We start from the raw sequence: 27,029 nt of genomic DNA on the forward strand, positions 1-27,029 counted from the left end.
CATGTCAATCCCTTTGCGAATAAGTCCTCTCTGCGACCGTCCCCGCGCGAGCATTGCGGCACATGTGCAGGGTAAGTTAGACGCATGTGCAGACCAATGATAAGCGATTAAATGCAAACAAAAATTGGATTTCCGTTAGAGATGAGCGGGTTCGGTTTTACTCGGTTCTCAAAACGGCATCTAATTGGCTCACGGATGTCACGTGTTTTGGATAGCCAATAAGGTTCGGTTTTGAGAACCGAGTAAAACCGAATCCGCTCATCTCTAGTTTCCGTACAAATCTGAATCGTGACACCAAAACGTACGCTATTTTACTGATAATGCCACAGACTATACTGTACAACTATCATTTTTGGGAACTGGAATTGTATATGTTACAACAAATTATATAATAATATATGTTTTGTCTACCGTTAGTGGCTGAAGGGCCTAATACAGACCTGATCGCTGTTGTGCGAAATTGCAAGGAGGGCAATTACTGAACGACTGCGCATGTGGCCAAACGGCAAAAAATCCTGTGTTTTTTTTGTTGTAATCGCTAGGCAAACACAGGCTGATTGACAAGAAGAGGACGTTTAGGGGCGGTAACTGCCCGTTTTCTGGGAGTGTCAGGAAAAAACGCAGGCGTTCCCAAGCGTTTTCAGGGAGGGTGTGTGACTTCAGCTCCGCCCGATCAGCCTGTTTATATTGCACTGTAGGAGTAAGTCCCGGGCTATGCACAGACTGGAAAAAAACATTTGATGGTGAGTGAGTTGCGAACGAATTTGCAGCTGACCGGCGTTCGTAGAGATTTTCGCACAGCGTACGCAGACTTACACGGGGCGGATTTACACTCTGTCTGGGCTGCGACTATCTGATCGCAGACCTCTGCAAATTCACAGAGGAACGATCCGGTCTGATTTAGGCCCGAAAACCGCATTAAAAATAGGATGATTTCCTATAGAAGCGTTCCCGCAATGGATTCTAAAATGAGTTTGAATGCAGCATTATCTACATTATACTTGTGTGTTATAAACATGATACCGGTAGGATAGTTCGCATTGGTAAAAGCGCAAGGTAGGTTACACATTCCTTGTGCCAACAAGCTACAGGAGAATGGCCCTCATTCCGAGTTGTTCGCTCGCTAGCTGCTTTCAGCAGCCGTGCAAATGCTAAGCCGCCGCCCTCTGGGAGTGAATCTTAGCAGAAGTGCGACTGAAAGGATCGCAGAACTGCTCCAAAATATTTTGAGAGTTTCTGAGTAGCTCCAGACCTACTCCTAGCTTGCGATCACTTCAGACTATTTAGTTCCTGTTTTGACATCACAAACACGCCTGCGTTTTTACACACACTCAACGAAAACGGTCAGTTACCACCCAGAAACACCCAGAAACACCCACTTCCTGTCAATCACTTAGCGGTCAGCAGTGAGACTGAAAAGCATCGCTATACCTTCTGTGAAACTGCATTGTTTGTTGTGAAAGTACGCCGCATGTGCGCATTGCGTACCATACTGCAAACAACGGCAGCTAGCAATCAACCCGGAATGACCACCAATGTCAGGGCATCAATCTGTGGACTGAAACCTGACAGATTTTTCACTTTAAAATTAAAACGTGTCCCTCGCCCCCCCCCCCCAGTGACCAGCATCCTACCAAAAGAAAAAAAATCCTACTAAACACTAAATTAATGGCTCAGAATCCATGCACTCATCATCTCCTGCACTGATTATTGCAATAGTCTCTGGTCTTCTCAAGAAAAGACTTTCACCCCTACAATCCATTCTGAATGCAGATGCAAGGCTGATCTTCCTCGCTAGACGTTCATCATCTGCAGATCCACTCTGTCAGTCCCTCCATTGGTTACCTGTATTCTACCGTATTCCATATACTACACCAATATATATCTCTTATCTCAAAATATCTCCCTACCCGACCTCTCCACTCTGCACAAGATCTGCGTCTCTCATCTGCGCGGATCACTCGCTCCCATTCACAATTGCAGAACATTCTTCGGGCTGCACACACTCTGTGGAATGCCCTCCCACGCTCCAATAAGACTTTCCTCTAGTCTCCAAACTTTCAAGCATTCCCTGAAAACTCCCCTCTTTAGGCAAACCTATCAAATTCCGTTAATTTTAGGTGCCACATGGGGGGGGGGGGGGGGTAGAGTTAGGCTGTGAGGGGGGAGCAGGGAGGGGTTAAGGCACTTAATAGGGAGGTAAGGCTAGGGGTCACATACTTACCACGCCCCTGTTGGAATTATAAACATCGGGATTCTGGCGTCGGTTGTGAATCTGCCAGCATCCCATCTGACGGTCAAACATACTGAAGGCAACGGGGGCTTGTTCATAGTTGGGCGTAAGTCAGTCTTATGACACGCCTCTCAGAGGGTGCGGTACACACCCTCTGCGCCAGTGGCCCCGTTCCCACAGACGCTGCTGTCACCGTCTCCCTGAAACGCTTTTTCAAAAGTAGACGAGGGCTTAATTATAGCAATGGGTGGCAACGGCACTACGTGTAAATTTAATGGACGAAATGAAAGACACAGCGTCCCCACCCCACCTCAGTTAAGCGGCTAATAATAATAATAATAATAAATATGTCTTGCCAGTATCCCGTAACTTGGCTACACCCTGCTATATGGGGGTAATTCAGACCTGATCGCAGCAGCAAACTTGTTAGCCAAAGGGCAAAACCATGTGCACTGCAGGTGGGGCAGATGTAACATGTGCAGAGAGAGTTAGATTTGGGTGGGGTATGTTCAAGCTGAAATCTATCTATCAAATTACAACCCATCAGGACTGTTTTTGCAATTTGTTGACTACTATGCTATAGATAGAGCCACAGCTTGAAGTGGTCCTGGAGAGGGGATCGAACTCATTTACCCAGCAACCCCCCCCATTAAGCGGAGCCAGGTCCAGTGCTAGTGTTTTCGGGACCCCCCTGAAAATAATAATAGTTCCCTACTTCCCATACTTCATAAAGGGACATTGATCTCACAAAGAAACAACATGGGGCCTAAATCAGACCTGATCGCTGCGTATGCACCGCAATGCGCATGCGCGTTGGAAAACAACAGGCATCACCGGTCAGCGACAGGTTGGTGCAAAAATTCTAATTGCACAGCCATTTGCATGATAATTGGCAGGAAGAGAGTGCTTGTGGCTGGAAACTGCCCGTTTTCTGGAAGTGTCAGGGAAAATGCATGCGTGCCGACGCGTTTTCAGGGCGGGTGTGTGACGTCAGCTCCGGCCTGATCAGCCTGTTCTCATAGCACTGTAGGAGTAAGTCCTGGGCTGCGCACACACTGCACACACAGGGCAAATCATCACTGGTGAGTGAGGTGGGAACGGATTGCAGCTGTCCGCTGACGGAGGAATTTTTAGCAGCTCGGCGTACACATGGGATCGCACACTTGCTCGGCGAATATACACTCCCCTTGGGCGGCGACTATCTGATCGCAGGACAACAATTTTAGCAGCCTAGCGATCAGGTCTGAATTAGGCCTCATGCTATGTGCCATTGTCATGGGAGGTCAAATAGACTCTGAGAAAGCGCAAGGCGTCCATTCCTTGTACCCATGGCGGCTCTGGCATCTCAGTCATGGTGCACTTGGTTGATCGGATGCACATCCTGTAGAGGATATTGGGGGTCATTCTGACCCGATCGCATGCTGCAGTTTTTCGCAGCGTAGCGATTGGGTCAGAACTGCGCATGCGCCGGCGCTACAATCGCTTCTGCCTGATTGACAGGCAGAGGCGGTCGATGGGCAGGAGGGGGCGAAATGGCAGCGTAAGGCCGCCGTTTCGTGGGCGCGGTCCGGCCAACGTAGGCGTGGCCGGACCATGCGGGGAGTGGCCCGCAGCGGCTGCGTGACGTCGAACGCAGCCGCGCGGGCCGGGGAGCGAAGAGTAGCTCCCGGCCAGCACGCTAAAGCTGCGCTGGTCGGGAGCTATTCTTGAAGTGCAAAGGCATCGCCGACATGCGGGGCGGACTAGCTCTGTGCTGGGCATCCCCCCGCATGTCTGAGTTCATGATCGTAGCTGTGCTAAATTTAGCACAGCTACAATCAACTCGAGATGACCCCCATGGACCAGTCTTTTCCTTAAAAGAATTCCCAATTACGACAAAAAAAAAACAGCAGATCAATTTTTTGCCCCACTTTATTTACTGTTACCAGTTAGTAACCATCTTATTTACATTTGTTGCAGGCCAGAATATATTGACCCAATGGTTTTTCACAACATAATGATCAGAAACATCGGCTGAAATGATGAAGGAGTTGCCACCACTATGTTAGATAATACACTAGGCATCTGTGGTTGTAAATCATAAAGACAGAAAATAAATGTAGAAAAATGAATTTTAATCTCATCTATGCTAATGGAGTTTAGGAGGACCAGGTTCCTATCCAGCCCGGACTACCCTGAATGGAGGCCCATGTCCTGGCACGATGACATCGGCCAACTCCAGTAGAGTCCTTCGACTCTTCTCTTGTAATTCTGGGTTCTCACTAAGTTCTCTCCAGGTGTCCTCATCTCCTTCTCTTTCAAACACGTCCCCGGCTACCGCAACTGTGCCAAGTGTTGTGCCAGGAACAAGGAGTGCTATATCACTGCCCGTGTGGCCTGGTGTTGGCACCACTCTCAAACCTTCTCCACCAGGTAACAGGTAAGGGTCTCCGCCACGGAAGTTGTGAGAAACATAGGATCCATCTCGCCAGAGGTCATACGACACCAGAATCTCGGCCTTGGGGAAAAGGTTCAGGTTGCCCACGTGATCGGAGTGTCCATGGGTGCAGATAACATTTGTCACATCATCGGGAGACACACCGCGGCTCTGCAGGGAATGCAGGATGAAGTCACGAGACCAGGGACCAGCGGTGTCTACCAATACAGTCAGGGGGCCACGGACGAGGGTGACCGAGCCATCAGCTTGGAAACGATCAACACCTACATCCCTGCAGTAACCTTCTAGAAGAATGTGTACAGAATGGGGGGTGCCGGGAATATCATGGGATAAGAGGGGTGACGTCACATACTGTGGGAGAAAGGGAAAAGGAGGACACAGTGGACTTTATGACCAATTTTTTTTTACATGAAGCTTTAAAAATTGACTATTTACCAATATACTAGTGATGAGCGGATTCGGTTTTACTAGGTTCTCAAAACGGCATCTTATTGGCTCATGAATGTCACGTGTTTTGGATAGCCAATAAGATGCCATTTTGAGAACCGAGTAAAACCGAATCCGCTCATCACTACTTTATACCTGCCCTCACCATATAATTAGATGTAACTCTTAAGGGTCCCATACACTAAGACGACATGACGCTCCGTCATGTCGTCTAGGATTTCCCTTCAATCTCCCGGCAGCCTCCCGGGCGGCAGGATAGTAAACGATACATCGTATGCTGTCCTTTTGCATACGATGTATCTTTTACTATCCCATCCATTCCTGCGGGATCCGTCATATCACAAGTGCAGCACTCGTGATATGTCGGATCTAGGGTGATCCGATCCGATGCTCACGGGAATGCGCATCGGATTGGCTGTAAAGCACAACGAAAATGCCCGATTTCACCAAATATATCGTCCAAATGCCCAAATTGGGCTAAAATTGGGCATTATCATTCTAGTGTATGGGGCCCTTCACAGTCCTCGATGAAAACTGGGATTTTCTCATGTTTGTAGAGTAGGCTGTCTGCTGGAGGACAATTAACCTACCAGTATATTTTTAGATTGTTGGAGGAAACTCCAAGGTGGGAATCGAACTCAGGACCTCAGTACTGTCAGGGAGTCATGCTAACCATAACACCATCCAAACTGCCCTCAATGTGTCAGCATGCAGAGGGAGAATAGGTAGCACAAAAGATTTTTTTTTTTTTTTTAAATGTGAACATTTTAGGCTGGTCTATACAGCACTAGACTGACGAGCATAGGAAAACAATCTCCAACTCATCCTCTTCCCAATCACAACTTTATCATAAATATCTTCAAATCTCGTAAAATGTCTGTCATTCTCGACTATGAGGGTCATTCCGAGTTGATCGCTCGCTAGCAGTTTTTAGCAGCCGTGCAAACGCTATGTGTATTTTCGCTTTGCAGAAGTGCGAACGTTTGTGCAGCAGAGCGCCTGCAAAATCTTTTTGTGCAAAACAAGACCAGCCCTGTAGTTCCTCTTTGTGTGCGTTGATTCTAACGATGGAGGGACGGCTTTTGACGTCACACACCCGCCCAGCTACGCCTGCGTATTCCCTGACACGCCTGCACTTTTCTAAGCACTCCCTGAAAACGGTCAGTTGCCACTCAGAAACGCCCACCTCATGTCAATCTTCCTGCGTTCTGCCGTACGACTGAGGGGGGGGGGTTAGGCTGCAGGGAGGGGGTAAGGCACTAAATAGGGAGGTTAGGGCTAAGGGGTCACACACTTACCACGCCCCTGTTGGAATTATAAACATCGGGATTCTGGCGTCGGTTGTGAATCTGCCAGCATCCCATCTGACTGTGAAACATACTGTAGGCAACGGGGGCTTGTTCATAGTTGGGCGTAAGTCAGTCTTATGACACGCCTCTCAGAGGGTGCGGTACACACCCTCTGCGCCAGTGGCTCCGTTCCCACAGACGCTGCTGTCACCGTCTCCCTGAAACGCTTTTTCAAAAGTAGACGAGGGCTCAATTATAGCAATGGGTGGCAACGGCACTACGTGTAAATTTAATGGACGAAATGAAAGACACAGCGTCCCCACCCCACCTCAGTTAAGCGGCTAATAATAATAATAATAATACATATGTCTTGCCAGTATCCCGTGACTTGGCTACACCCTGCTATATGGGGGTAATTCAAACCTGTTTGCAGCAGCAAATTTGTTAATTAATGGGCAAAATCATGTGCACTGCAGGTGGGGCAGATGTAACATGTGCAGAGAGAGTTAGATTTGGGTGGGGTGTGTTCAAACTGAAATCTAAATTGCAGTGTAAAAATAAAGCAGCCAGTATTTACCCTGCACAGAAACAATAAAACCCACCCAAATCGAACTATCTCTGCACATGTTACATCTGCATTCCCCCCCCAGGTTTGAATTACCCCCCCCCCCCCCATATCACCATGTTATGCCTGTATCTCACCTGAGCCACCGCCATGATTACTACTGGAGAGACTGTGACTGAGGGCTAGATGCGGAGAATGGGAGTCACATGACCCAGCAGCAGCTGCAACGGCAGGACTACAATTCCCAGAAGACACCGTACCAACCGATTCATAAGTGAGAATAATGAGGACTGTACATGAGCCTGAGCTTTAGGTCTCCGGGATAAAGCGTTCCTCGTGTGTTAATATTTAATATTTTAGAAGATGTGGTGAATGCAAATTGCGCATGCGCAGCAGCCCCAGATCTCCCCCTTTACTAGAGCGCGGGATTCCGAATGCTGCCATTGCGCATGCGTACAGTCTGCGAAGGCGGAAGCGGCTTCCGTCGCGCTGCGTTCCACGCACAGGTCCTGGAAGATGCGCCACAGCTGTTTTACAGTCTCTCATGTGCTGACCACAGAATCATGGCATGTATATTACATATATATTGTAGTATTAATTAGATATACTAAGGACGGGACTCTGCTAGCTGGCAGCGGCATGTTTCCTGACTGACAGTCAGCCGTGTGTACCGCCCTTCCAGGAATGCATAGTGTTGGAGACAGCCGGAAGTTTACCTGGGAACCGGAAGTAGTTCTGGAAACAGCAGCAGCAGGGTACTGGGGAGCTGGGGTGAGTGCTCCTCGGAATCCGGGTATAGTGCCATATGGTGGGACCCGACATGGGGGAATAGGGCGTGCCCAGTGTGACAGCCTGGGGTGGGGGGAGTATGACAGTGCTAGGGAGGGACACTGTGACTGAAGGCAATGTGGTGGGGCAGGGATCCCCAGGGCTGGGACAGCAGGGGAGCTGTGATGGTGGTCACACAGCTGGGACAGTGGTCTTAGGGGCAGGGACAGATGGTGATTGGGAAGCACAGTGCCCAAGGGTGAGGCTGCGGGAAATTGGGTGTATAGGGAATGGGCGGTTCAGGGTGGGGGGTGATGGGGCAAGGATGGGCGTGCAACATGACGGGTCTTCGGGACAGAGATCTGGTATCACGGCACAAGGGCCAGGGTGGGGGATAACGTGACAGGGGGAGGTATCTTTGGGTTGAAGGGACAGGAGTGGGGTCCCTGTGGCATGGGTGGGGGAATGACACTGACAAGACAGGTACAGGGATCTTCGGGACGGGGACCGACATGCCAGGGACAGGGGTCTACAGGACGGGGAAGGACAAGCAGAGACAAGGGTCTCCGGGATGGCGAATGACAGGACTAGGATGGGGAATGACAAGCAAGGGACAGGGGTCTCCGGGATGGGGAATGACAAGCAGGGTTAGGGGTCTCAGAAACGGGGACTGATAGGACTGACACAGGGGTCTCCGGGATGGGGAATGACAAGTAGGGACAGGGGTCTCAGGGATGGGGAATAACAGGATTGGGACAGGGACTGACAAGACTAGGGCGGGGGTCTCCGAGACGTGGACTGACAGGACTGGGACAGGGGTCTAAGGGATGGGGAATGTCAAGACATTTTTCTGGGATGGGGTATTACGGGACAGGAGATGCTTCGGTCATGGGTGAGGACATGGTGGAATAGGAATCTTTGGGATGGAATGACAAGACGGGTCTTCTGAACACTGGGTTGACAAGGCATATATGGGGAATGATGAAGATGGCAGGGACAGGGGTCTTCAGGTCGTGGATGGGAGTATGACATGGATTGAAGTCCTAGCAAGGTTCATTTATGGGTATATCTGCTAACCAAGGTGCAGAACATTGCTTGATGGGAATCACGATGATGAAGGAAATCCATGTATGAGTTGTCTGTCAGTGTCTGTTACATGCACTGAACTAGATACAAGTGTACAAATAATGGAGAAGGTCTTAATCATTTACCAACTATTATTTACACCTCCTGGAAATGTTACACATTTAATGTCTAACGTCTGTATTTATCTGTGTCACTGAAGCTCTCCTTACGTGCTGCCCTGTCATGGCGGAGAGCAAGAAGATTGGCAATGCCTTCCTCCCCACCGAGTCCATGAAAGTGATCGCTGAGTCTATAGGGGTGTCCCAGATATCGGAGGAAACCTGCCAGCTCCTAACACAAGAAGTCAGTTTCCGAATAAAAGAGGTCACCCAGGTCAGAGGGCATCTACGAGGCGGGGTGGGAGGAAGCTACCCAATACCACAGTGTGTAGTTCCACTGGTCTCCCTGGGATCACATTCATGGCTTCTTTTCTTCTCCAGGATGCTCTGAAGTTCATGCATGTGGGCAAAAGACAGAAACTCACCACCAACGACATTGATGCTGCCCTCAAGCTGAAGAATGTGGAGGTAAGGGAGCAGTATTCATTCTGAGTAACTTCTTGTGAGTACATGATGTTTCAAAACCTTGGATGCGTGACATCCTTTAGAATGTAAGCGCTCATGAGTAGGGCCCTCTTCCCTCATGTGCTTATCTTTTTCTTACTTTAATGATCCCTCAACTGCCCAAATCCTGCAGTTTTTTGGCCACCTTGAAACTTATCTCTATGGGGTCGATTCAATTCAGCAACAGTTGAATAGCGCCGGGAATTAGCTCCCGACGCTATTCAATTCAGTTAAAGTTAAGTCGGCGAATGCCCGTTCTCGCGGACTTAACAGGTTGTTTTGTCGGGAGAACGGGCATTCTCCGACTTAACTACCCGCGGCGATGCTGGTTCCCGACAGAATCAGCCTTGCGGCAGCCCTTTTGTCGGTTTTCTTCTCTCACCCCCCAGGGGTGAGAGAAGAATACCCCTGGGGTGAGAGAAGAATTCCCGACAATTGAGGGTAACTAGTTGCTGTATTGAATAGCGTCAGGAACTAATTACCGGCGCTATTCAACTGTAGCTGAATTGAATCGACCCCTATGTCGTCTACTGACGTAGTTATGTTTGGTTACCCTGTACTTGTCCTATATAGTCTTCAACTGTAAGTCACTCTTTTCCTGTTTTGATTATGTGCATATGTACTCGTAATTTGGCACTGTGGAACCCTTGTGGCACCATATAAAGCATAATAATAAATAGATACCAGCGCCATGCGTAACGATGCTTGCATACTTTTCCCGAATATTGTGTATTTGCTAGTAGTGTACTAAGCATTTAGGTTTAGTATCTTGTCTCAAAGAAATCAGTATAAACTAGCAGTTTAAGTGTAATGATGCTCATGAATTTATGTGTTTTTGGGGTCTATTTACTAAGCCTTGGAGAGAGATAAAGTACCAACCAATCAGCTCCTGTCGTTTTTCAAACACGGCCTTTAACATGGCAGTTGGGAGCCGATTGGTTGGTACTATCCTTGGGCTGAGCACATCAGCAAAATTGTTCTCTAATGGTCAAGATCATATGCAGTACAGGTGGGGCAGATGTAACATGTGCAGAGAGAGTTAATTTGGGTGGGGGGTGTTCAAACTGAAATCTAAATTGCAGTGTAAAAATAAAGCAGCCAGTATTTACCTTTCACAGAAACAATATAACCTGTTAACTGTAACTCTCTCTGCACATGTTACATCTGCCCCACCTGCTGTGCAGCATGGTTTTGCCCTTTAGAGAACAATTTTGCTGCTGCGATCAGGTCTGAATTAGGCCCTTTGTCCACTTTATCTCTCGCCAAGACTTCGTAAATAGACCCCTTCATTTGTTCATGTTCCCTTAATGTAGAGCAGTACAGTTAGACTAGTAGAGTATTCGAACCTCTGTCTGCATGCGTGTTCCATTAAGCGCCATTCTCTCTTCCGGCAGCCTATATATGGTTTCCACGCCAAGGAGTTTCTGCCCTTCCGCTACGCTAGTGGTGGGGGACGGGAACTGCATTTCTATGAGGAAAAGGAGATAGACCTATGTGATATAATCAGCACCCCACTGCCACGTGTGCCTCTTGACGTGTCCTTAAAAGGTGAGAGTGACCCACAGTGTTTTTGTCTGTCTCCTCTGTTTATACATGATTGTGAGCCTATCCCATCAGACCTCTCCCGTTTTACTAGTCGTGCTTTAAAAGACTATTGGCTTTGGAAACCTCTCTTACTGATGGTATGTAATAACGGGGGTGAAGTAGTACATATCGTAATCAGAGATAGCTGCTGGTGGGACGTGCACTGTATTGCGGCATTCGTTACTGATGTAACTCTGTATTTTTACAGCTCACTGGTTGAGTATTGAAGGAGTGCAACCGGCCATCCCAGAAAACCCTCCGCCAGGTAATGTCCTCTCAACCAACGTCATCTTCTCTTTTCTCTGGACTGTTTCTAATAAAACTGAAAGTGATTTGGGAAACGAGGAAGCCTGCAGCTGTCTGTCTCTCTCATTCATCCCTTCCTTTATTTGCACTTCCCTTATCTCTTGTAACCGTGTCTTTTTCCATCTAGTCCCCAAGGAGCAACAGAAAATAGAAGCCACCGAGCCGCTGAAGGCCGCGAAGCCAGGACAAGAGGAAGGAGGACTGAAAGGGAAAGGACAGGGAGCTAATGCGGTGGAGGGTAAAGGTCAGCGTCATGAGTATATGTGACAACACGGAGATCACGTATGTGAGCAAATCACTTATTGTTTGCCTTGGTCTTAATATACCACCCAGGCAAGGAGAAGAAGAACACCATTCTAGAGGGAGGCCCACTGAAGCTGAAGCCTCGCAGCATCCACGAGCTGTCTGTGGAGCAGCAGCTGTACTACAAGGAGATTACAGAGGCCTGCGTCGGCTCCTGTGAAGCCAAGAGAGCCGTACGTTGACACTGCACACACGTGTTTTGGTGTATGTTCATGTGTCATTGCACAACCTCATGCACTGACCCCTCTGGCTATTACAGGAAGCTCTGCAGAGCATCGCTACTGATCCAGGCCTGTACCAGATGCTGCCGCGGTTTAGCACTTTCATTTCAGAGGGGGTGAGTAGGGCGAGAGGGATAGACGATTGTCTTTTTCTCACCCGCCGATGGTGTCATTAATGTTGGATTTTGGGGGGGTTTCTGCTATAAACTGTAAAAAAGCATTTAGCAATAAATATAAGCACTTGTTAATAAGGATGTATATAACATTTTTATAGAGACTAAATAGAGAGAGGGGGTTATACTGTCGATATGTAGTTAAATGTTTAATCACTACATTCTGTCTCAACTGTGTTATTGTGCATAACTCCTCTGTCTAAATAACATCACGTCTGAGTAAATATTACTTTGCCAAACTTAAAAGGGCAGATTGTCTAGACTCAAGGTGCAGGACTTGTTTACATGCCTCTATAATAGTGTCTGGAAGGGAAGTGCTCAAGTCTGTCACTGTGTTATTGGAGCGTCACAGTGCTAAGCCCAATAGAAACTGATACCTTATCGTATTGACTGATGTTTGTCCTCTATCAAGTTGTTTCCAGTTATAATAAGGGCTACTCTGGTTTGGAATCAACGTATAAACTAACCTCTTTGGCTCACATCCGCTATGCACCTACCGGGAAGCAGTTACCTTACCGACATATGGGATCCTGGCAGTCAGTATACCGACGCTGAATCCCAAGGGAGAACGCAATGCTGGCGTCGCATTACAGACAGCCGTAGGTTTTGGCTGCAGAAGGGGGGTTAGGGTTAGGCTGCAGCGCAGGGAAGGTTAGGGTTATGTACCAGGGAGGGTTATGGTTAGGCATCAAGCAGGAGGGTTAGGGTTAGTCAACAAGCGGGAGGGTTAGGGTAGGGTAGGGGCAAGATTAGGGGGCATACGGGGGGGGGTTGTCGGTATTGCGATGGACGAGATGCCGCTGTTGGTATTCTAACCGCCGGCAAAGCATACTGATCCCCACTTACCAACTTGTAGTCATCTGCCAATACGTTCATGTTGGTTCAATCCCTTTCCCGTCCTCCTTTGCCTTGCCTTGTTTACTCTGTATGGAGATCTTTCCGCTCCTGTTCTTAATGCAGAGAAAAATGTCAAAGAATTCATTGTCACACACACTACAGTTTTCTGCCAGGCGACACTTACAGCCGCCCTCCTCCTCGTATATTATGTACCGATGTGAAGCTTCAGTCATAAAGGTGTTGACGGCAGAATAAACCAATCTGCTTATACTTATATCTGTAGCTGAGATTTCTCGTTGTCCTGTCTCCTGAGCTTCTCATCTCTCTCTCTCCCTCTCCATCTGTCAGGTGCGAGTGAACGTTGTGCAAAACAACTTGGCGCTACTCATTTATCTCATGCGAATGGTGAAGGCTCTCATGGACAACCCCACCCTCTACCTGGAGAAATACGTAAGTGCCACAGTCTGCGTCCCGTATGCATTGGAATAGAGGAAACCTCTGATTGTACAGCGCTGCCAAATAGGTTGATGCTTTAATAGTAATGATCCCATCCTCCCTCTTCCTTCCAGCTACACGAGTTGATCCCAGCGGTGATGACCTGCATCGTCAGCCGCCAGCTCTGCCTCCGTCCCGACGTGGATAATCACTGGGCTCTGAGGGACTTTGCTGCCCGGCTCATCGCGCAGATCTGCAAGAACTTCAGCACCACCACCAACAACATCCAGTCGCGAATAACTAAGACGTTCACCAAGGTCAGGACAACGGGAGCGCCTCTCTAGCTCATCTCCTCTTGTTTCAAAAACAGAACAAAAACTCCAGCAGTAATTTATGTCAATTTAAAAAAGAAAATTTGGAGGAAGTTAGGGCTGTATGGAAATGGCAGCTGTGTGTACTTTTTTGTCGGGATACTTCGTCTCCCCGGTCGCAGCTGTCTAGTTAGCTGCATCTGAGGTCGATGACATTGGACCAGCGGAAGTCAGTGAATTGAGGCGGGTGGGAGTCCATGGTTCCACTAATTGCTGGTAGGACTGGTCTCCAATAAATGACCCTGGGTGTCATTTCTTTGCTCCCAAAATTGTTGGTTAAGAAGAGAATTGGAGACCGGGGTTTTATACAGGAGCTATAGATTCACTTCTATACATAAATTACGTTTTGTTGAGGATTGCAGCTCTGAAACCAACCTCCTACATCGTTAATCTTACTTTGATGTCTCTTTATCACAGAGTTGGGTTGATGACCGCACGCCTTGGACTACACGGTATGGATCCATCGCCGGCCTTGCAGAACTTGGACCGGATGTGAGTTTTGGGGAGGTTTGGGAAAGCAAATGGTTTGTGTGTATGCGGTCGTGGCTGACGTCACTGTTCCCTCACTGAAGGTCATCAAAACTGTGATCGTTCCACACTTGTCAGTGGAGGGAGAGCGGCTTAGGGCCATCCTGGAGGGGCCGGTGATATCCAACATCGATAAGATCGGAGCAGACCACGTACAGAGCCTCCTGCTGGTAATGTTCTGTAACTACATCGTGTTTGTGTCTGCTTTCTCGTTTGAGCTTATGGTATGCACAATTGAGTCATCAGTATCTGTGTGTACAGGGCCACCAGTTGCGGGGCGGGAGAGGACACATATGATTGGCTGCTTGTTTCTTTAAGGACTTACATTGGATAAAGGGAACAATATCTAATCCGCAATTATTATTCTAATCTACTAATGTAGTATAACCTTCTGTATCCTTATCTCTCAAGCGGACAGGCTCAAAACAAAGGAGCTTACAATTTTTCTGTGTGATAGCGGGTGTGTATGTGGGATCCAGACGGGATCCCGGCTGTCGACATGCCGACGCCGGAATCTCGACACCAATCAGATTGCCAGCATCCCGAATGAGATCACAAGACAGGCTTCCCAACAGCCGGGATCCTGATCAAGTGACTGCCAGGCCGCCGGAGAGGTAAGCCGCGGGTTGGGGGGGTGGTTTAGGTTTAGGCTGCGGGAGGAGGGTTAGGCTGTGGGAAGGGGGGATTAGGGTTAGGCACCCCCGGTTGGGAGAGGGGGGGTTTAATGGTTTAGGACAGGCCTGGCCAACCTGTGGCTCTCCAGCTGTTGTAAAACTACAAGTCCCATCATGCCTTTCCACAGTTTTGCTATTAGGGAATGCTAAAACTGTGGCAGGGCATGCTGGGATGTGTAGTTTCACAACATCTGGAGAGCCACAGGTTGGCCAGGCCTGGTTTAGGAGGAGGAGGGTTAGGCTGCAGGGGTGAGGGTTAGGTTTAGGGTGCAGTAGGGTAGGGCTGAGGGGGTAGCATGTTACCCGATCCCTGTTGGGATTCTAAACAGCGGGATGCCGTATTCGGGTATTCTGACCGCCGGAATTTCAGCCTTAGCCCGTGTATGTTATGTGGCCGTATACCATAGTTGTAACCAGGAGTTATGTTCAGTGTACATAATACAGATCTAATAAGCCACACGTCTTATTATGTATTATTTACCTTTTTTTCTTTTATGTAGTGCTTGCAGAATTTTAGCTTGCTTTTATACTGTTTTGAGTCTATATAAACATTATTATTATTATGTAATATTTAAAATAAAAGAAGGATGAATTGTAGATTGCAAATAATACTTGTGCTCTGGAGTATTATACAGTAATAGTGTTTCAAAAAATAGTTTGTTTGACCCTCTCGCAGCCGGTTACCAATATATTTTTTTTTATATTTTTTTTTATTGACCAAGACGTCAAAGAAATATGACGTTAAGAAACGCTTAGTAACCAGATGTGTGGTGATAACACCGGGTCGGCAGTAAACACTAAAGTATTATTTCAGGCTTCTCCAACTTTCTAATGTCACAGCACTTTGTCCTATCAATAATAGTGCCCTATGAACTCTTGATTGTTGTGTTGTGCTGTCGTTAGTTTGGGTTGTGTGTGTTACAGTACAGGAGTGATGTGCGATTTTATTCTTCTCATGCTATAGAAACACACCGCCCCGGTGCTCGTCAAACAGCGCTCTGCCCCCGACGTACCGGAAGCATACCGGACGGATTTCGGGTTCCTGGGCCCTACACTCTGCTCCCACGTGTTAAAGGCCAGAGCACAGAGCGCTCTGCAAGGGCCACAGGTGAACCGGACAACCCTGACTGTCACACAGGTAACACTCTGCGTCATCGCACGTGGTATATACATGTAGTGTAACCACGGCGGCTGTGTTATATGCCGTGATGGTTTGTGACATGTATTATTGTCTCTTCTCAGTCCCCTCCTTTTTCTCACCATGCCCTCTTTCTCCTCTCTCAGCCTCGTCCCACTCTCACCCTCTCTCAGCCAACCTCAGGCTCCATTACACCATCCTCTCGCCCGTCGGGAATAATTAAGGTGACTGGGTCCTTAACTTTGCCAGTACAGACCTTAGTAAGTGCCCGTCCTGCAACGCCGACCCAGCCTTCACCACCACCCACCAAGTACATTGTGGTGTCTTCAGCCGGGAGCACTGGGACCCAGGTAACGCTACATTTTCTCCTCCATGTTTGTTCTCCTCCGTAAAACAGTTCTGTGTCTTTCCAAACCTCTCATACTTTTCTCCCAGACCCTGCCTCCCTCCCCCATTGTTTTCCTATAGCATTCCATATGTAAACCCTCCCTCATTTTATGCATTTTGTGTGCACTTTCCCCCCCTTCCCTTGGCTTATGCTCCGCTCTTGCTTGGCCAGGGCAGCCCGCTCCTATTGGTCGCTGTGACCTCTGTACTGCGTTACTAACCTTCCTTTCTGCAGCAGGGTACACTGGTATTCCACAGGGAATAACATTGGGGTGTAGAGTTGGATCTTGATCCGAGGCACCAACTGGCTAAAAGCTTTGTCGGTTCCCAGGATGCATAGCGCCGCCTCCTCTATATCCCCGCCTCCAGGCACTGGAGCTCAGTTTGTAAGTTGGTGCGTACAGTGCAGGCGGCTAACATGGAGAGCTGCGCTAGGCAGCCCTGAGAAGAGCTTTTCTGAAGAAAGAAGACTTCAAGGGCCGCAGCACAGGCACTTACAAGTGCTATATGTCAGTCTGACGTATCGTGCTGTGGCTCCCTCACCTCCCCCAGCGGCGCTGTATACTCCCGCGCCCTGGTTGCCGGGTACTTACAGCGGAGGGCTCCGGTTACTTCAAGGCACACACCCGCCGCTGCTCTCCTGGATCGCGTGGCCGCATCTTAAGGGAAGAGGTAAGAGGGTCCCCCACGCTGGACCTGCTGAAATCGCGATCCGGCGCGGTCTCCGGAAACGGACCGCGCGCGCTGGCGTGGACACTGTGGCCGTACAGGGACCCCCCACTAGACCACCAGGGCAAGGGGCACAGGTCGGATTTCTAAAAATCCGTTTCAAATAGGCCCCGCAGTACCCGGTGGTGAAGTCCAGCAAGGGGATAAGGCTCTGACCTGTAGCCCCTCCCCCAGCCGCCATTTACTGTAAATGTTCCCGCCCTGGAACTGCATATCTCTCACTCCCTGTCAGTGTTTGGGCGCCATTACACACAAGCTGAGCTGATTCTGGGACTGGTGGGCAATGTCTCCTCTGTAGTGCTGCCTGTGTCATCAGCGCTGTGCATTTGCAGGACACTTAAGTATTCTACATGTCATTTAGACAGTGTTAGTTAAGAAAAAGTGCATTCTGTCAGGGTTTTTAGTACAAGTACCCTGAGATATACATCCAGTCTTTACAGTGCATTGTTATATCTGTATACATACATAGCTTTACTTCGTAGTCCAGTTACTTAGTATTGTTAGTCCAGTGCAGTTTTATTGTTGTTTGTAATTTCTGCATTGTACATGTGACTGTGTGTGCCAATAGCTGCTGTGTGGTCTCTATTCCGTGTATCTCACACATATTGCTATCCCCTATATTCTGTACCCTGAAGGGGCTAAGTGCATCAGGGTTCTCATATAATATAGTGTTTCACAGGATATACTACTATGGTATTTTTCTCTGTGTGTTTCAGTGACCATATACCTCTTAGATTCTCTGTTTGTGCTCTGCTCTGCAGTAACACTATACAGGGTTTTTTTTGTCAGGTACTTTGTCTGCTTTCATTGTACTATTACTCCCTAAGGTTACGCTTACAAATAATGTCTGCTAAACAGGGTGGTAGATCCATGGCTTATCCTGTACCATGCAGTGCTGACGCCACAGATTGCTTGGAGGAAAGCATTGCAGCTGAGGGTTCAGGTACCTGGGGTTCTATACCGCCCCCCCCCCCCCCCCCCCCCTGTTAGTCTGCAGCACTGGGGGCACACCAAGACCCACCTTGGGCTGCCTTTTCTAATTTACTAATTTACGGACTACGCTAGTAACTAGACTTGCGCCCCCTGTGGGACCTCCTGTGCCATTACAGCCAAATATTGTCCCTGCAGTTAATCCGTTATGGGCAGATAATCTGTCCACTCAGTTATAGCAATTAAATCAGTCTTTGACTAAACAAAACCCTAGCCCTCGCCCGCCTAGGACCAAGAGGTCCTCTAAGCGGGCCATTACCTCCTCACAATTCACACATGTTTCGGATACTTCATCCGATGAAGATGGCGCATACACTGACCCCTCAGACACTGATGCAGATGCTTCTGATGGGGAATCTATTACACAGGTGGATGTTCCTGACCTCTTGGAGGCCATCAGACTGATCCTTCAAATTGATGATGATGCAGAACCTCCAGATACGTCTAAGAAACCTGATAAGTTCAAGTTTCAGAAGGTCACTAATTTAGTTTTACCCCATTCTGACCATTTGGTTGACATACGTCAGGAATCCTGGGAGTATCCAGGAAGGAAATTCTCCATCTAAGAAGATGCTAGCTCGTTATCACCTCGCTGCAGAGTTAAGTAAAAATTGTGAAACACCGCCGCCGGTGGACTCACAGGTCGCACGTCTGGTGGTGTCATCTGCTCTGCCTGTCACTAACGTCACCTCTCTGAAGGAACCGACGGATAAGCGTGTGGAGGGTTGCTTGAAGTCTATGATAATGCCAGACAGTGTCTTTCATACATTGTTACAGCCTCTCATTATATTCAGGAGGCGGCATCTGATGCTGGTGTCCTGGCGGACAAAGCGTCTACTACGTCCATTCTGGCTCGCAGGATTCTCTGGTTGCGGTCCTGGTCTGCAGATCTGGACTCTAAAAAGACCTTGGAGGTGATTCCCTTTAAGGGAAACATCATTTTTGGGGAAGATCTTAACAAGAGTGTTGCTGATTTAGCATCCACTAAGACTGCCTGTCTGCTTAGTACTACTCCTTCGGCTCCGAAGGTTAAAAGTACTTCCTTTCACTCCTTTCGACCTCCAAGTAAAGCAAAGGGTCAGGCGTACCCGAAACAGATTTTGCACTTCCAAATCCACTAAGCCCAAACCTAAATGTTCTGGGCTGCCCATCAGCCTGCTTCCAAATCTGACAAGCCTGCTGCATGATGGGGCGGGCCTCCTCCTGGGGGACCCCAGGGTGGGAGGCCGACTTCTGCGGTTTGCTGAAGTATGGTTACAGACCACTTCAGATGCCTGGGTAAAGGAAGTCGTCACTCATGGATACGCCATCTCTTTCAAGAAACGTCCCACTCGCCAGTTTTGCTCAACAAACATCCCTTCGGATCCGGTAAAAGCAAAAACTCTCCATCTGGTGGTACAATCCCTCCTGGACACAGGGAAGATAGTGTCAGTGCCTCTGGCTCAAAGAGGCAGGGGGTACTATTCAACGTTGTTCCTAGTTCCGAAACCGAATGGGTCTTCCCGGACCATTCTCAACATCATGTCTTTGAAAAAATTTGTGAAAGTCTCCAAATTCCGTATGGAATCTCTTCGCTCTATTGTTCTGGCCTTGAAGCCCAAGGAGTACATGGTATTCCTGCCTCACCGGATCAGGACTCGCATGATCTCCTCGACTCCGGAGGTTCGCCTGTCACTGACCTGGTGACTACAGGAGCAGCAATTGAGCAGGGGTCGTCCCTTTTGGATCTCCAACCTGGTCCTTCTAACAACGGATGCCAGTTTGCGGGATTGGGGCTCGGTGTTCGAGCAACACTCTCTTCAGGGTCGATGGACCAGGGAGGAATCTCTCCTCCCGATTAAACATTCTGGAATTGCAGGCAATGTTCAATGTTTTAAAACTGGCCAAGCCTCTGGTACAGAACAGGCCTGTTCAAGTACAGTCGGACAACGCCACCACTATGGTGTACATCAATCATCAAGGCAGCACTTGAAGCCGCATGGCTATGGGGGAAGTGTCAAAGATTCTTCTATGGGCGGAACGCCATCTGCCAGCCATATCGGCCTTGACTGGGAAGCTGACTTCCTCAGTCGTCAGGACATACACGCTGGAGAGTGGAGCCTTCATCCACAAGTATTTCTACTCCTAGTGGACAAGTGGGACCTACCAGATGTAGACCTGATAGCGTCTCGACACAATCACAAGGTTCCGGTCTTCAGAGCAAGGACAAGGGATCCTCAAGCAGCGTTTGTGAACGCCCTGGCAATTCCATGGAACTCTCGGCTGTCATACGTGTTCCCTCCAGTGTCACTCCTGTCCAGGGTGATAAGGTAGTTCAAGCAAGAAGATGGATTACTACTTCTAATCGCTCCAGCGTGGTCCAGACGGCATTGGTTCTCAGACCTACAGGGTCTCTTGATAGAGCGTCCTCTTCTACTTCCGCAACGCCCAGACTTCCTCGTTCAGGGCCCTTGTGTCTACTAGGATCTGGCCCGATTGGCTTTGACGGCGTGGCTCTTGAAGATTCAGTTCTGAGGGCCAAGAGATTTTCTGAGGCGGTCATTCAAACTATGTTGAAAGCCCGCACCTGGTGTGCGGCTAAGAATTATGATGCGTACAAGTTCAGTACTGCCAAACTTTTGGCTTTTCAGCAACAGGGCCTGGACTTATACCTTCGTCTGGCCTCCCTCAAGGTTCATATTTCGGCCTTGTCGGTATGGTTTCAGAGATAAATTGCGAATCTGCCTGACGTTCATACTTTCACTCAGGGTGTTTTACAGATAAAACCTCCCTATGTTCCTCCTGTGGCTCCTTGAACCTCTTGAGTCTGTGCACCTTAAGTGGTTTACGATTAAGGTCCTGTTTTTGCTGGTTATTGCCTCTGCTAGATGGTTTTCAGACTTGGGTGCCTTGTTCTCTCGTCACCCATTCTGATTTTTCACCGTGACCAGGCGGTTCTTAGAACTCGCCCTGGTTATCTACCTAAGGTGGTGTCATCTTTCCACCTTAACCAAGAGATCGTGGTTTCGGCCTTTAGCTCTCCTAGTTTATCCTCCAAAGAGCGGCCTTTGGTTGTGGTACGGGCTCTCCGTATTTATGCGAAGAGAACAGCTTTGCTTAGTAGATCTGATTCTCTGTTTGTTCTTTTTGGTTTTCACAAACGTGGCTGGCCTGCTAGTAAGCAGACTTTGGCCAGATGGATTAGAATGGTGATTGCACATGCTTATGTACAGGCTGACTTCCATCTCCTGCTACCATCAAGGCCCATTCTACTCGGTCTGTTGGACCTTCTTGGACGGCCCGCCGTGGTGTGACCCTTGAACAATTGTGCAAGACAGCTACATGGTCCTCAGTGAACACGTTCATAAGGTTCTATGCCTTCGATACTTCCGCCTCCAAGGATGCCTCCTTTGGACGCCGGGTTCTTGTACCCGCTACAGTGCGTCCCCTCCCATGTTGAACTACTTTAGGACATCCCCGATGTTATTCCCTGTGGAATACCAGTGTACCCCGCTGCAGAAAAGGAGATTTATGGTAAGAACTTACCTTTCTTAAATCTCTTCCTGCAAGGTACACTGGGCTCCACAGGGCGCCCGACCTAACGCACTTAGCTTCTTTGGGTTTGTATGGCATTAGCCGCTGGTACCTTCTCATGTGGTGTATGTGGCTACTAACTGTTGTCGTCTCTCTTACCTGCTACTGCATTGGACTGGTTAGCAAAACTGAGCTCCAGTGCCTGGAGGCGGGGCTATAGAGGAGGCAGTGCTGTGCATTCTGGGAACGGTCAAAGCTTTTAGCCTGTTGGTGCCTCGGATGAGGATCCAACTCTACACCCCGATGTTATTCCCTGTGGAATCCAGTGTACCTCGCAGAAAGAGATTTAACAAAAGGTAAGTTCTTTTCCATAAATCTCCTTTTCTTGCTGTTAGCTACAAGCTCACTTCTCGTGGCATTACCGCAGCCTTTGATCTCTCACTCTCTGTCCTTCTAGGTCCTCACGCCCACCGGAGTCTCTTCCTCGTCCACACCCTGCCCCCCAGGCGTCCAGCCCATCGTGAAGCTTGTATCGGGCGGGCCGACCAGCGGCGTGGGGGGGTCCGCAGCCGGGGGCAGCAGCGGGATGCAGAAATACATTGTCGTGTCACTTCCGCCCACGGGTGAAAGCAAAACCCCACAGCCCTCTCCTCCCTCCGCTACAGATGCCTCCAAGTTGTGACAGAGACTCCTGTGATGAATGCGTGGTGTGTGCTTGTATGAATGCGTCCGTGTGTAAAATGGTAAATATAAACATTTTATTAATAAAATACAGAAAATACCGGTTTCCGTCTTTTAAAAATGTGTAATAACGGGTGGCGAAGACGGTTTTGCAGGAAAGCTGTATAAAGCCTGTTAAATGTCGGATACACTGTATCTGTATTTTTCTGTAAAGAGAAGATATGATTCTATGTGCCTTTTTATATACTGCTAAGTACGCCCTGTGCCAGCTGCCCGTTCTCCCGTGCTGCTTCATGAGGTCTGGCGCAGGTTATAAATAAAATCATGAAGCCGTCGTATTGTAATCAGGTCACAAAGCTTGTGTTTAATAATATTTAAAAATAAACACAAACTTTTGGTTAGTAAAAGCAGAGAATCCTCTGATTTATCAGGATTTTATTATCGTAATTGTATGTTTTCAAAAGTCGTATTTAAAAGGCATCCAGCAGCACAGAGTTTATCAGGAGATGAGTGATGTGCCAGTGAGGACAGGGCTGCATGTGACATGATGTGAGGAGGGGAATGGAGGCAGCAGGGAGCCACAGACTGAGAGTTATATAAAGGAAGGAGATGGTTCTCCCAACAGCACAGAGTATATCAGGAGATGAGTGATGTGTCAGTGAGGACAGGGCTGCATGTGACAGGGGCAGTGATATGATGTGAGGAGGGGAATGGAGGCAGCAGGGAGCCACAGACTGAGAGTTATATAGTGGGAGGAGCAGGGTCCCCAGCAGCACAGAGTATATCAGGAGATGTATCAGTGAGAGCCGGGCTGCATGTGACAGGGGCAGTGACATGATGTGAGGAAGGAAATGGAGGCAGAAGGAAACCACAGACCGAAGGTTATATAGTGGGAGGAGCAGTGTCCCCAGCAGCACAGAGTATATCAGGAGATGAATAATGTTAGTGAGAACAGGGCTGCATGTGACAGGGGCAGTGACATGATGTGGGGAGGGGAATGGAGGCAGAAGGAAACCACAGACTGAGAGTTATATAGTAGGAGGAGCAGTGTCCCCAGCAGCACAGAGTATATCAGGAGATGAGTGATGTATCAGTGAGAGCAGGGCTGCATGTGACAGGGGCAGTGACATGATGTGAGGAAGGAAATGGAGGCAGAAGGAAACCACAGACTGAGAGTTATATAGTAGGAGGAGCAGTGTCCCCAGCAGCACAGAGTGTATCAGGAGATGAGTGATGTGTCAGTGAGGACAGGGCTGCATGTGACAGGGGCAGTGACATGATGTGGGGAGGGGAATGGAGGCAGAAGGAAACCACAGACTGAGAGTTATATAGTAGGAGGAGCAGTGTCCCCAGCAGCACAGAGTATATCAGGAGATGAGTGATGTATCAGTGAGAGCAGGGCTGCATGTGACAGGGGCAGTGACATGATGTAAGGAGGGAAATGGAGGCAGCAGGAAGCCACAGACTGAGAGTTATATAGTGGAAGGAGATGGTTCTCCCAACAGCACAGAGTATATCAGGAGATGAGTGATGTGCCAGTGAGGACAGGGCTGCATGTGACAGGGGCAGTGACATGATGTGAGGAGGGGAATGGAGGCAGAAGGAAACCACAGACTGAGTGTTATATAGTGGGAGGAGCAGGGTCCCCAGCAGTACAGAGTATATCAGGAGATGAGTGATGTGCCAGTGAGGACAGGGCTGCATGTGACATGATGTAAATGGAGGCAGCAGAAAGCCCCAGACTGAGAGTTATATAGTGGGAGGAGCAGGGTCCCCAGCAGCACAGAGTATATCAGGAGATGAGTGATGTGTCAGTGAGGACAGGGCTGCATGTGACATGATGTAAGGAGGGAAATGGAGGCAGCAGAAAGCCCCAGACTGAGAGTTATATAGTGGGAGGAGCAGGGTCCCCAGCAGCACAGAGTATATCAGGAGATGAGGGATGTGTTAGTGAGGACAGGGCTGCATGTGACAGGGGCAGTGACATGATGTGAGGAGGGGAATGGAGGCAGCAGGAAGCCACAGACTGAGAGGCAGATGTATTAACCTGGAGAAGTGATAAAGCAATGATAAATGCAAGGTGATAAACACACCAGCCAATCAGCTCCTAACTGGTTATTTACATATTGGAGCTGATTGGCTGGTGCATTATCACCTTGCATTTATTACTGCTTTATCACTTCCTTATGCCTTCTCCAGGTTAATACATCTGCCCCTGAGAGTTATATAGTGGGAGGAGCAGGGTCCCCAGCAGCACAGAGTATATCAGGAGATGAGTGATGTGTCAGTGAGGACAGGGCTGCATGTGACAGGGGCAGTGACATGATGTGAGGAGGGGAATGGAGGCAGCAGGAAGCCACAGACTGAGAGTTATATAGTGGGAGGAGCAGGGTTCCTAGCAGCACAGAGTATATCAGGAGATGAGGGATGTGTCAGTGAGGACAGGGCTGCATGTGACATGATGTAAGGAGGGGAATGGAGGCAGCAGGAAGCCACAGACTGAGAGTTATATAGTGGGAGGAGCAGTGTCCCCAGCAGTACAGAGTATATCAGGAGATGAGTAATGTTAGTGAGGACAGGGCTGCATGTGACGGGGGCAGTGACATGATGTGAGGAGGGGAATGGGGACAGCAGGTTCCCCAGCAGCACAGAGTATATCAGGAGATGAATGATGTGTCAGTGAGGACAGGGCTGCATGTGACAGGGGCAGTGACATGATGTGAGGAGGGGAATGGAGGCAGCAGGAAGCCATAGACTGAGAGTTATATAGTGGGAGGAGCAGTGTCCCCAGCAGCACAGAGTATATCAGGAGATGAGTAATGTTAGTGAGGACAGAGCTGTGTGTGACAGGGGCAGTGACATGATGTGAGGAGGGGAATGGAGGCAGCAGGAAGCCACAGACTGAGAGTTATATAGTGGGAGAAGATGGGTCCCCAGCAGCACAGATTATATCAGGAGTGAAATGATGTGTCGGGAAGGACAGGGCTGTGTGTGACAGGGGCAGTGACATGATGTGAGATTGTAAATAGGGAAGTCAGGGAGTGAAAGGATCAGGGCAACTTTTGTTATTTTGGCTCATGGTGTTAGGGTGTTGCAGTGTTGTAAGCCTGTGTGTAAATAACATAGTTAATTTTTCACTTTCCCAAGCACGGGAACAGCTGCCATCTGCTTGGAACACTGTTTAATGTCCTTGTGATAAGATCTTTATTAAGGGTCAGAGTTCATTCATATAGTACTGAAAACAAGTATGATATTCAGAAGTATTTGCTGATATTTCAGTTATATTGGTAAAACATTTAGCTGTGTGATTAGATAGGTAAAGTTCCAGCTTTACATGTCACAGGTTACAGAGAAAGAGTAGTAACAAATGCTAGGACCCCCAGACAGTGTTGGAGAACTAGATTGAATGATACTAGGAGCGAATTAGGATGCAGTGGGAATCACTGACATTTGGCTGGTTGAATGTTGTGTGTAAACAGTGTATGTCCTTTCTCCTACGTCCTAGAGGATGCTGGGGACACTTCAAGAACCATGGGGTATAGACTGGATCCGCAGGAGACATGGGCACTTTAAGACTTTAGAAGGGGTGTGAACTGGCTCCTCCCTCTATGCCCCTCCTCCAGACTTCAGTTTAGAATCTGTGCCCAGTGAGACTGAGTTTCTCTGAAAAAAAGACTTTTGTTAGGTTTATTATTTTCAGGGAGAACTGCTGGCAACAGGCTCCCTGCTTTGTGGGACTTAGGGGAGAGAAGTCAGACCTACTTCTGTGAGTTTCAAGGTTCTGCTTCTTAGGCTACAGGACACCATTAGCTCCTTAGGGTCTGAACGCTAGGTACCTCTAGATGCTCGTTCCCGGAGCCCGCCGTCCCCCCTTACAGAGCCAGAAGTCAGAAGACAGGTGAGTAGGAGAAGATCAGAAGACTTCAGTGCCGGCTTTGAGGTAACGCACAGCGGCCGCGCTGCGCGCCATGCTCCCACACACACAGCGGCACTACAGGGTGCGGGGGGGGGGGGGGCGCCCTGGGCAGCATAAAATCCTAATTTTGAGACTGGCTATGTGGTATTTAAGTGCCTAGGCACTAAATCCGGACCACTGCCGGTATAAATAATTTAGAAAATAGCGGGGCTGAAGCGCGCCATTAAGAGGGCGTGTCTAAGCCCTCACAGCTCTCATCAGTGCCATTTTCTCTTCACAGAGCTGCAGAGACGCTGGTCCTTCCTCAACACTGCTGTATCAAGTAACAGGTTGCAAAACGTGGGGGGCACAGTTAATTGGGTGCTGGATTAATGATATAAAAGCGCTAACAGGTCTGAGGCATTATATAAAGTTTCAGAACCGGGATAGGCGCTGGGTTGTGAGCTGGCACACTCCCTCTGTGTTTCTCTGACAGGCTTTACTGTGGGCCTGTCCTCTATATGCCCAGTGTGTTTGTGGTGTCGGTACACATGTGTCGGCATGTCTGAGGCTGAGTGCTCTTCCCAGGAGGAGACTGGATTAGGGAAAGAAACGACTGAGGGAGTGACCCTGTCGGCACCGTCGACGCCTGATTGGGCGTTTAAAGACGTGTTACATATCCTGGAGGACCCTGCTGTTCCTGATACAAGGGTCTGTATGTTTAAAGGAAAGTAACCTGAGGTGACGTTTCCTCCCTCTCATGAACTGAACGCTCTTTTTGAAAAGGTTTGGGAAAATCCTGATAAGTTTTAGATTCCCAAGAGAATTCCGGTGGCA

The 27,029-nt window shown here is 48.7% G+C and overlaps 2 protein-coding genes and 1 long non-coding RNA gene across 7 annotated transcripts in view; 2 read left to right on the top strand and 1 right to left on the bottom strand.

Annotated features, from left to right (window-relative positions):
* LOC134936030 (uncharacterized) overlaps positions 1–4,344 on the top strand; it is a 78,103-nt gene extending 73,759 nt beyond the window's left edge. For all 4 annotated transcript variants that reach the window (XR_010180439.1, XR_010180437.1, XR_010180438.1 and 1 more), the window contains exon 3: positions 4,193–4,344. This is a non-coding gene — a long non-coding RNA (uncharacterized LOC134936030). The remainder of the gene's footprint in view (positions 1–4,192) is intronic.
* Positions 4,129–7,396, bottom strand: MBLAC1 (metallo-beta-lactamase domain containing 1). 2 transcript variants are annotated; one of them, XM_063930930.1, is made up of 2 exons: positions 7,109–7,396; positions 4,129–5,021 (listed from the first exon to the last, which is right to left on the bottom strand). In XM_063930930.1, the coding sequence occupies exons 1-2, from the start codon at positions 7,121–7,123 to the stop codon at positions 4,389–4,391; spliced, it is 648 nt and encodes a 215-aa protein (XP_063787000.1). In that variant the 5' UTR covers positions 7,124–7,396; the 3' UTR covers positions 4,129–4,388. The 2 variants fall into 2 exon arrangements, with proteins under 2 accessions (XP_063787000.1, XP_063786999.1); XM_063930929.1 differs by lacking the exon at positions 7,109–7,396 and adding an exon at positions 6,416–6,918.
* A 258-nt stretch (positions 7,397–7,654) lies between these two features.
* On the top strand, positions 7,655–22,397 carry TAF6 (TATA-box binding protein associated factor 6). Its single transcript, XM_063930928.1, has 15 exons — positions 7,655–7,742; positions 9,025–9,197; positions 9,305–9,391; positions 10,822–10,975; positions 11,220–11,276; positions 11,445–11,561; positions 11,651–11,793; positions 11,880–11,957; positions 13,200–13,301; positions 13,421–13,603; positions 14,075–14,149; positions 14,230–14,355; positions 15,824–15,997; positions 16,144–16,347; positions 22,074–22,397. Exons 2-15 carry the CDS (start codon positions 9,048–9,050, stop codon positions 22,296–22,298), a joined length of 1,875 nt encoding a protein of 624 aa, XP_063786998.1. The 5' UTR covers positions 7,655–7,742; positions 9,025–9,047; the 3' UTR covers positions 22,299–22,397.
* The last annotated feature ends 4,632 nt before the right edge of the window (positions 22,398–27,029 follow it).

This window comes from Pseudophryne corroboree, chromosome 6, assembly GCF_028390025.1.
Source record: "Pseudophryne corroboree isolate aPseCor3 chromosome 6, aPseCor3.hap2, whole genome shotgun sequence".
Taxonomy (NCBI): domain Eukaryota; kingdom Metazoa; phylum Chordata; class Amphibia; order Anura; family Myobatrachidae; genus Pseudophryne; species Pseudophryne corroboree.

Coding starts and splice junctions, on each gene's coding strand:
- MBLAC1 (XM_063930929.1), bottom strand. CDS start 6,496: ATGTTTCACAGTCAGATGGGATGCTGGCAGATTCACAACCGACGCCAG. Junction 5,022..6,415: donor ATAATTCCAACAGGGGCGTG/GTAAGTGTGTGA, acceptor TTTCTCCCACAG/TATGTGACGTCACCCCTCTT.
- TAF6 (XM_063930928.1), top strand. CDS start 9,048: ATGGCGGAGAGCAAGAAGATTGGCAATGCCTTCCTCCCCACCGAGTCC. Junction 10,976..11,219: donor TCTTGACGTGTCCTTAAAAG/GTGAGAGTGACC, acceptor GTATTTTTACAG/CTCACTGGTTGAGTATTGAA. Junction 15,998..16,143: donor CAACCCTGACTGTCACACAG/GTAACACTCTGC, acceptor CTCCTCTCTCAG/CCTCGTCCCACTCTCACCCT.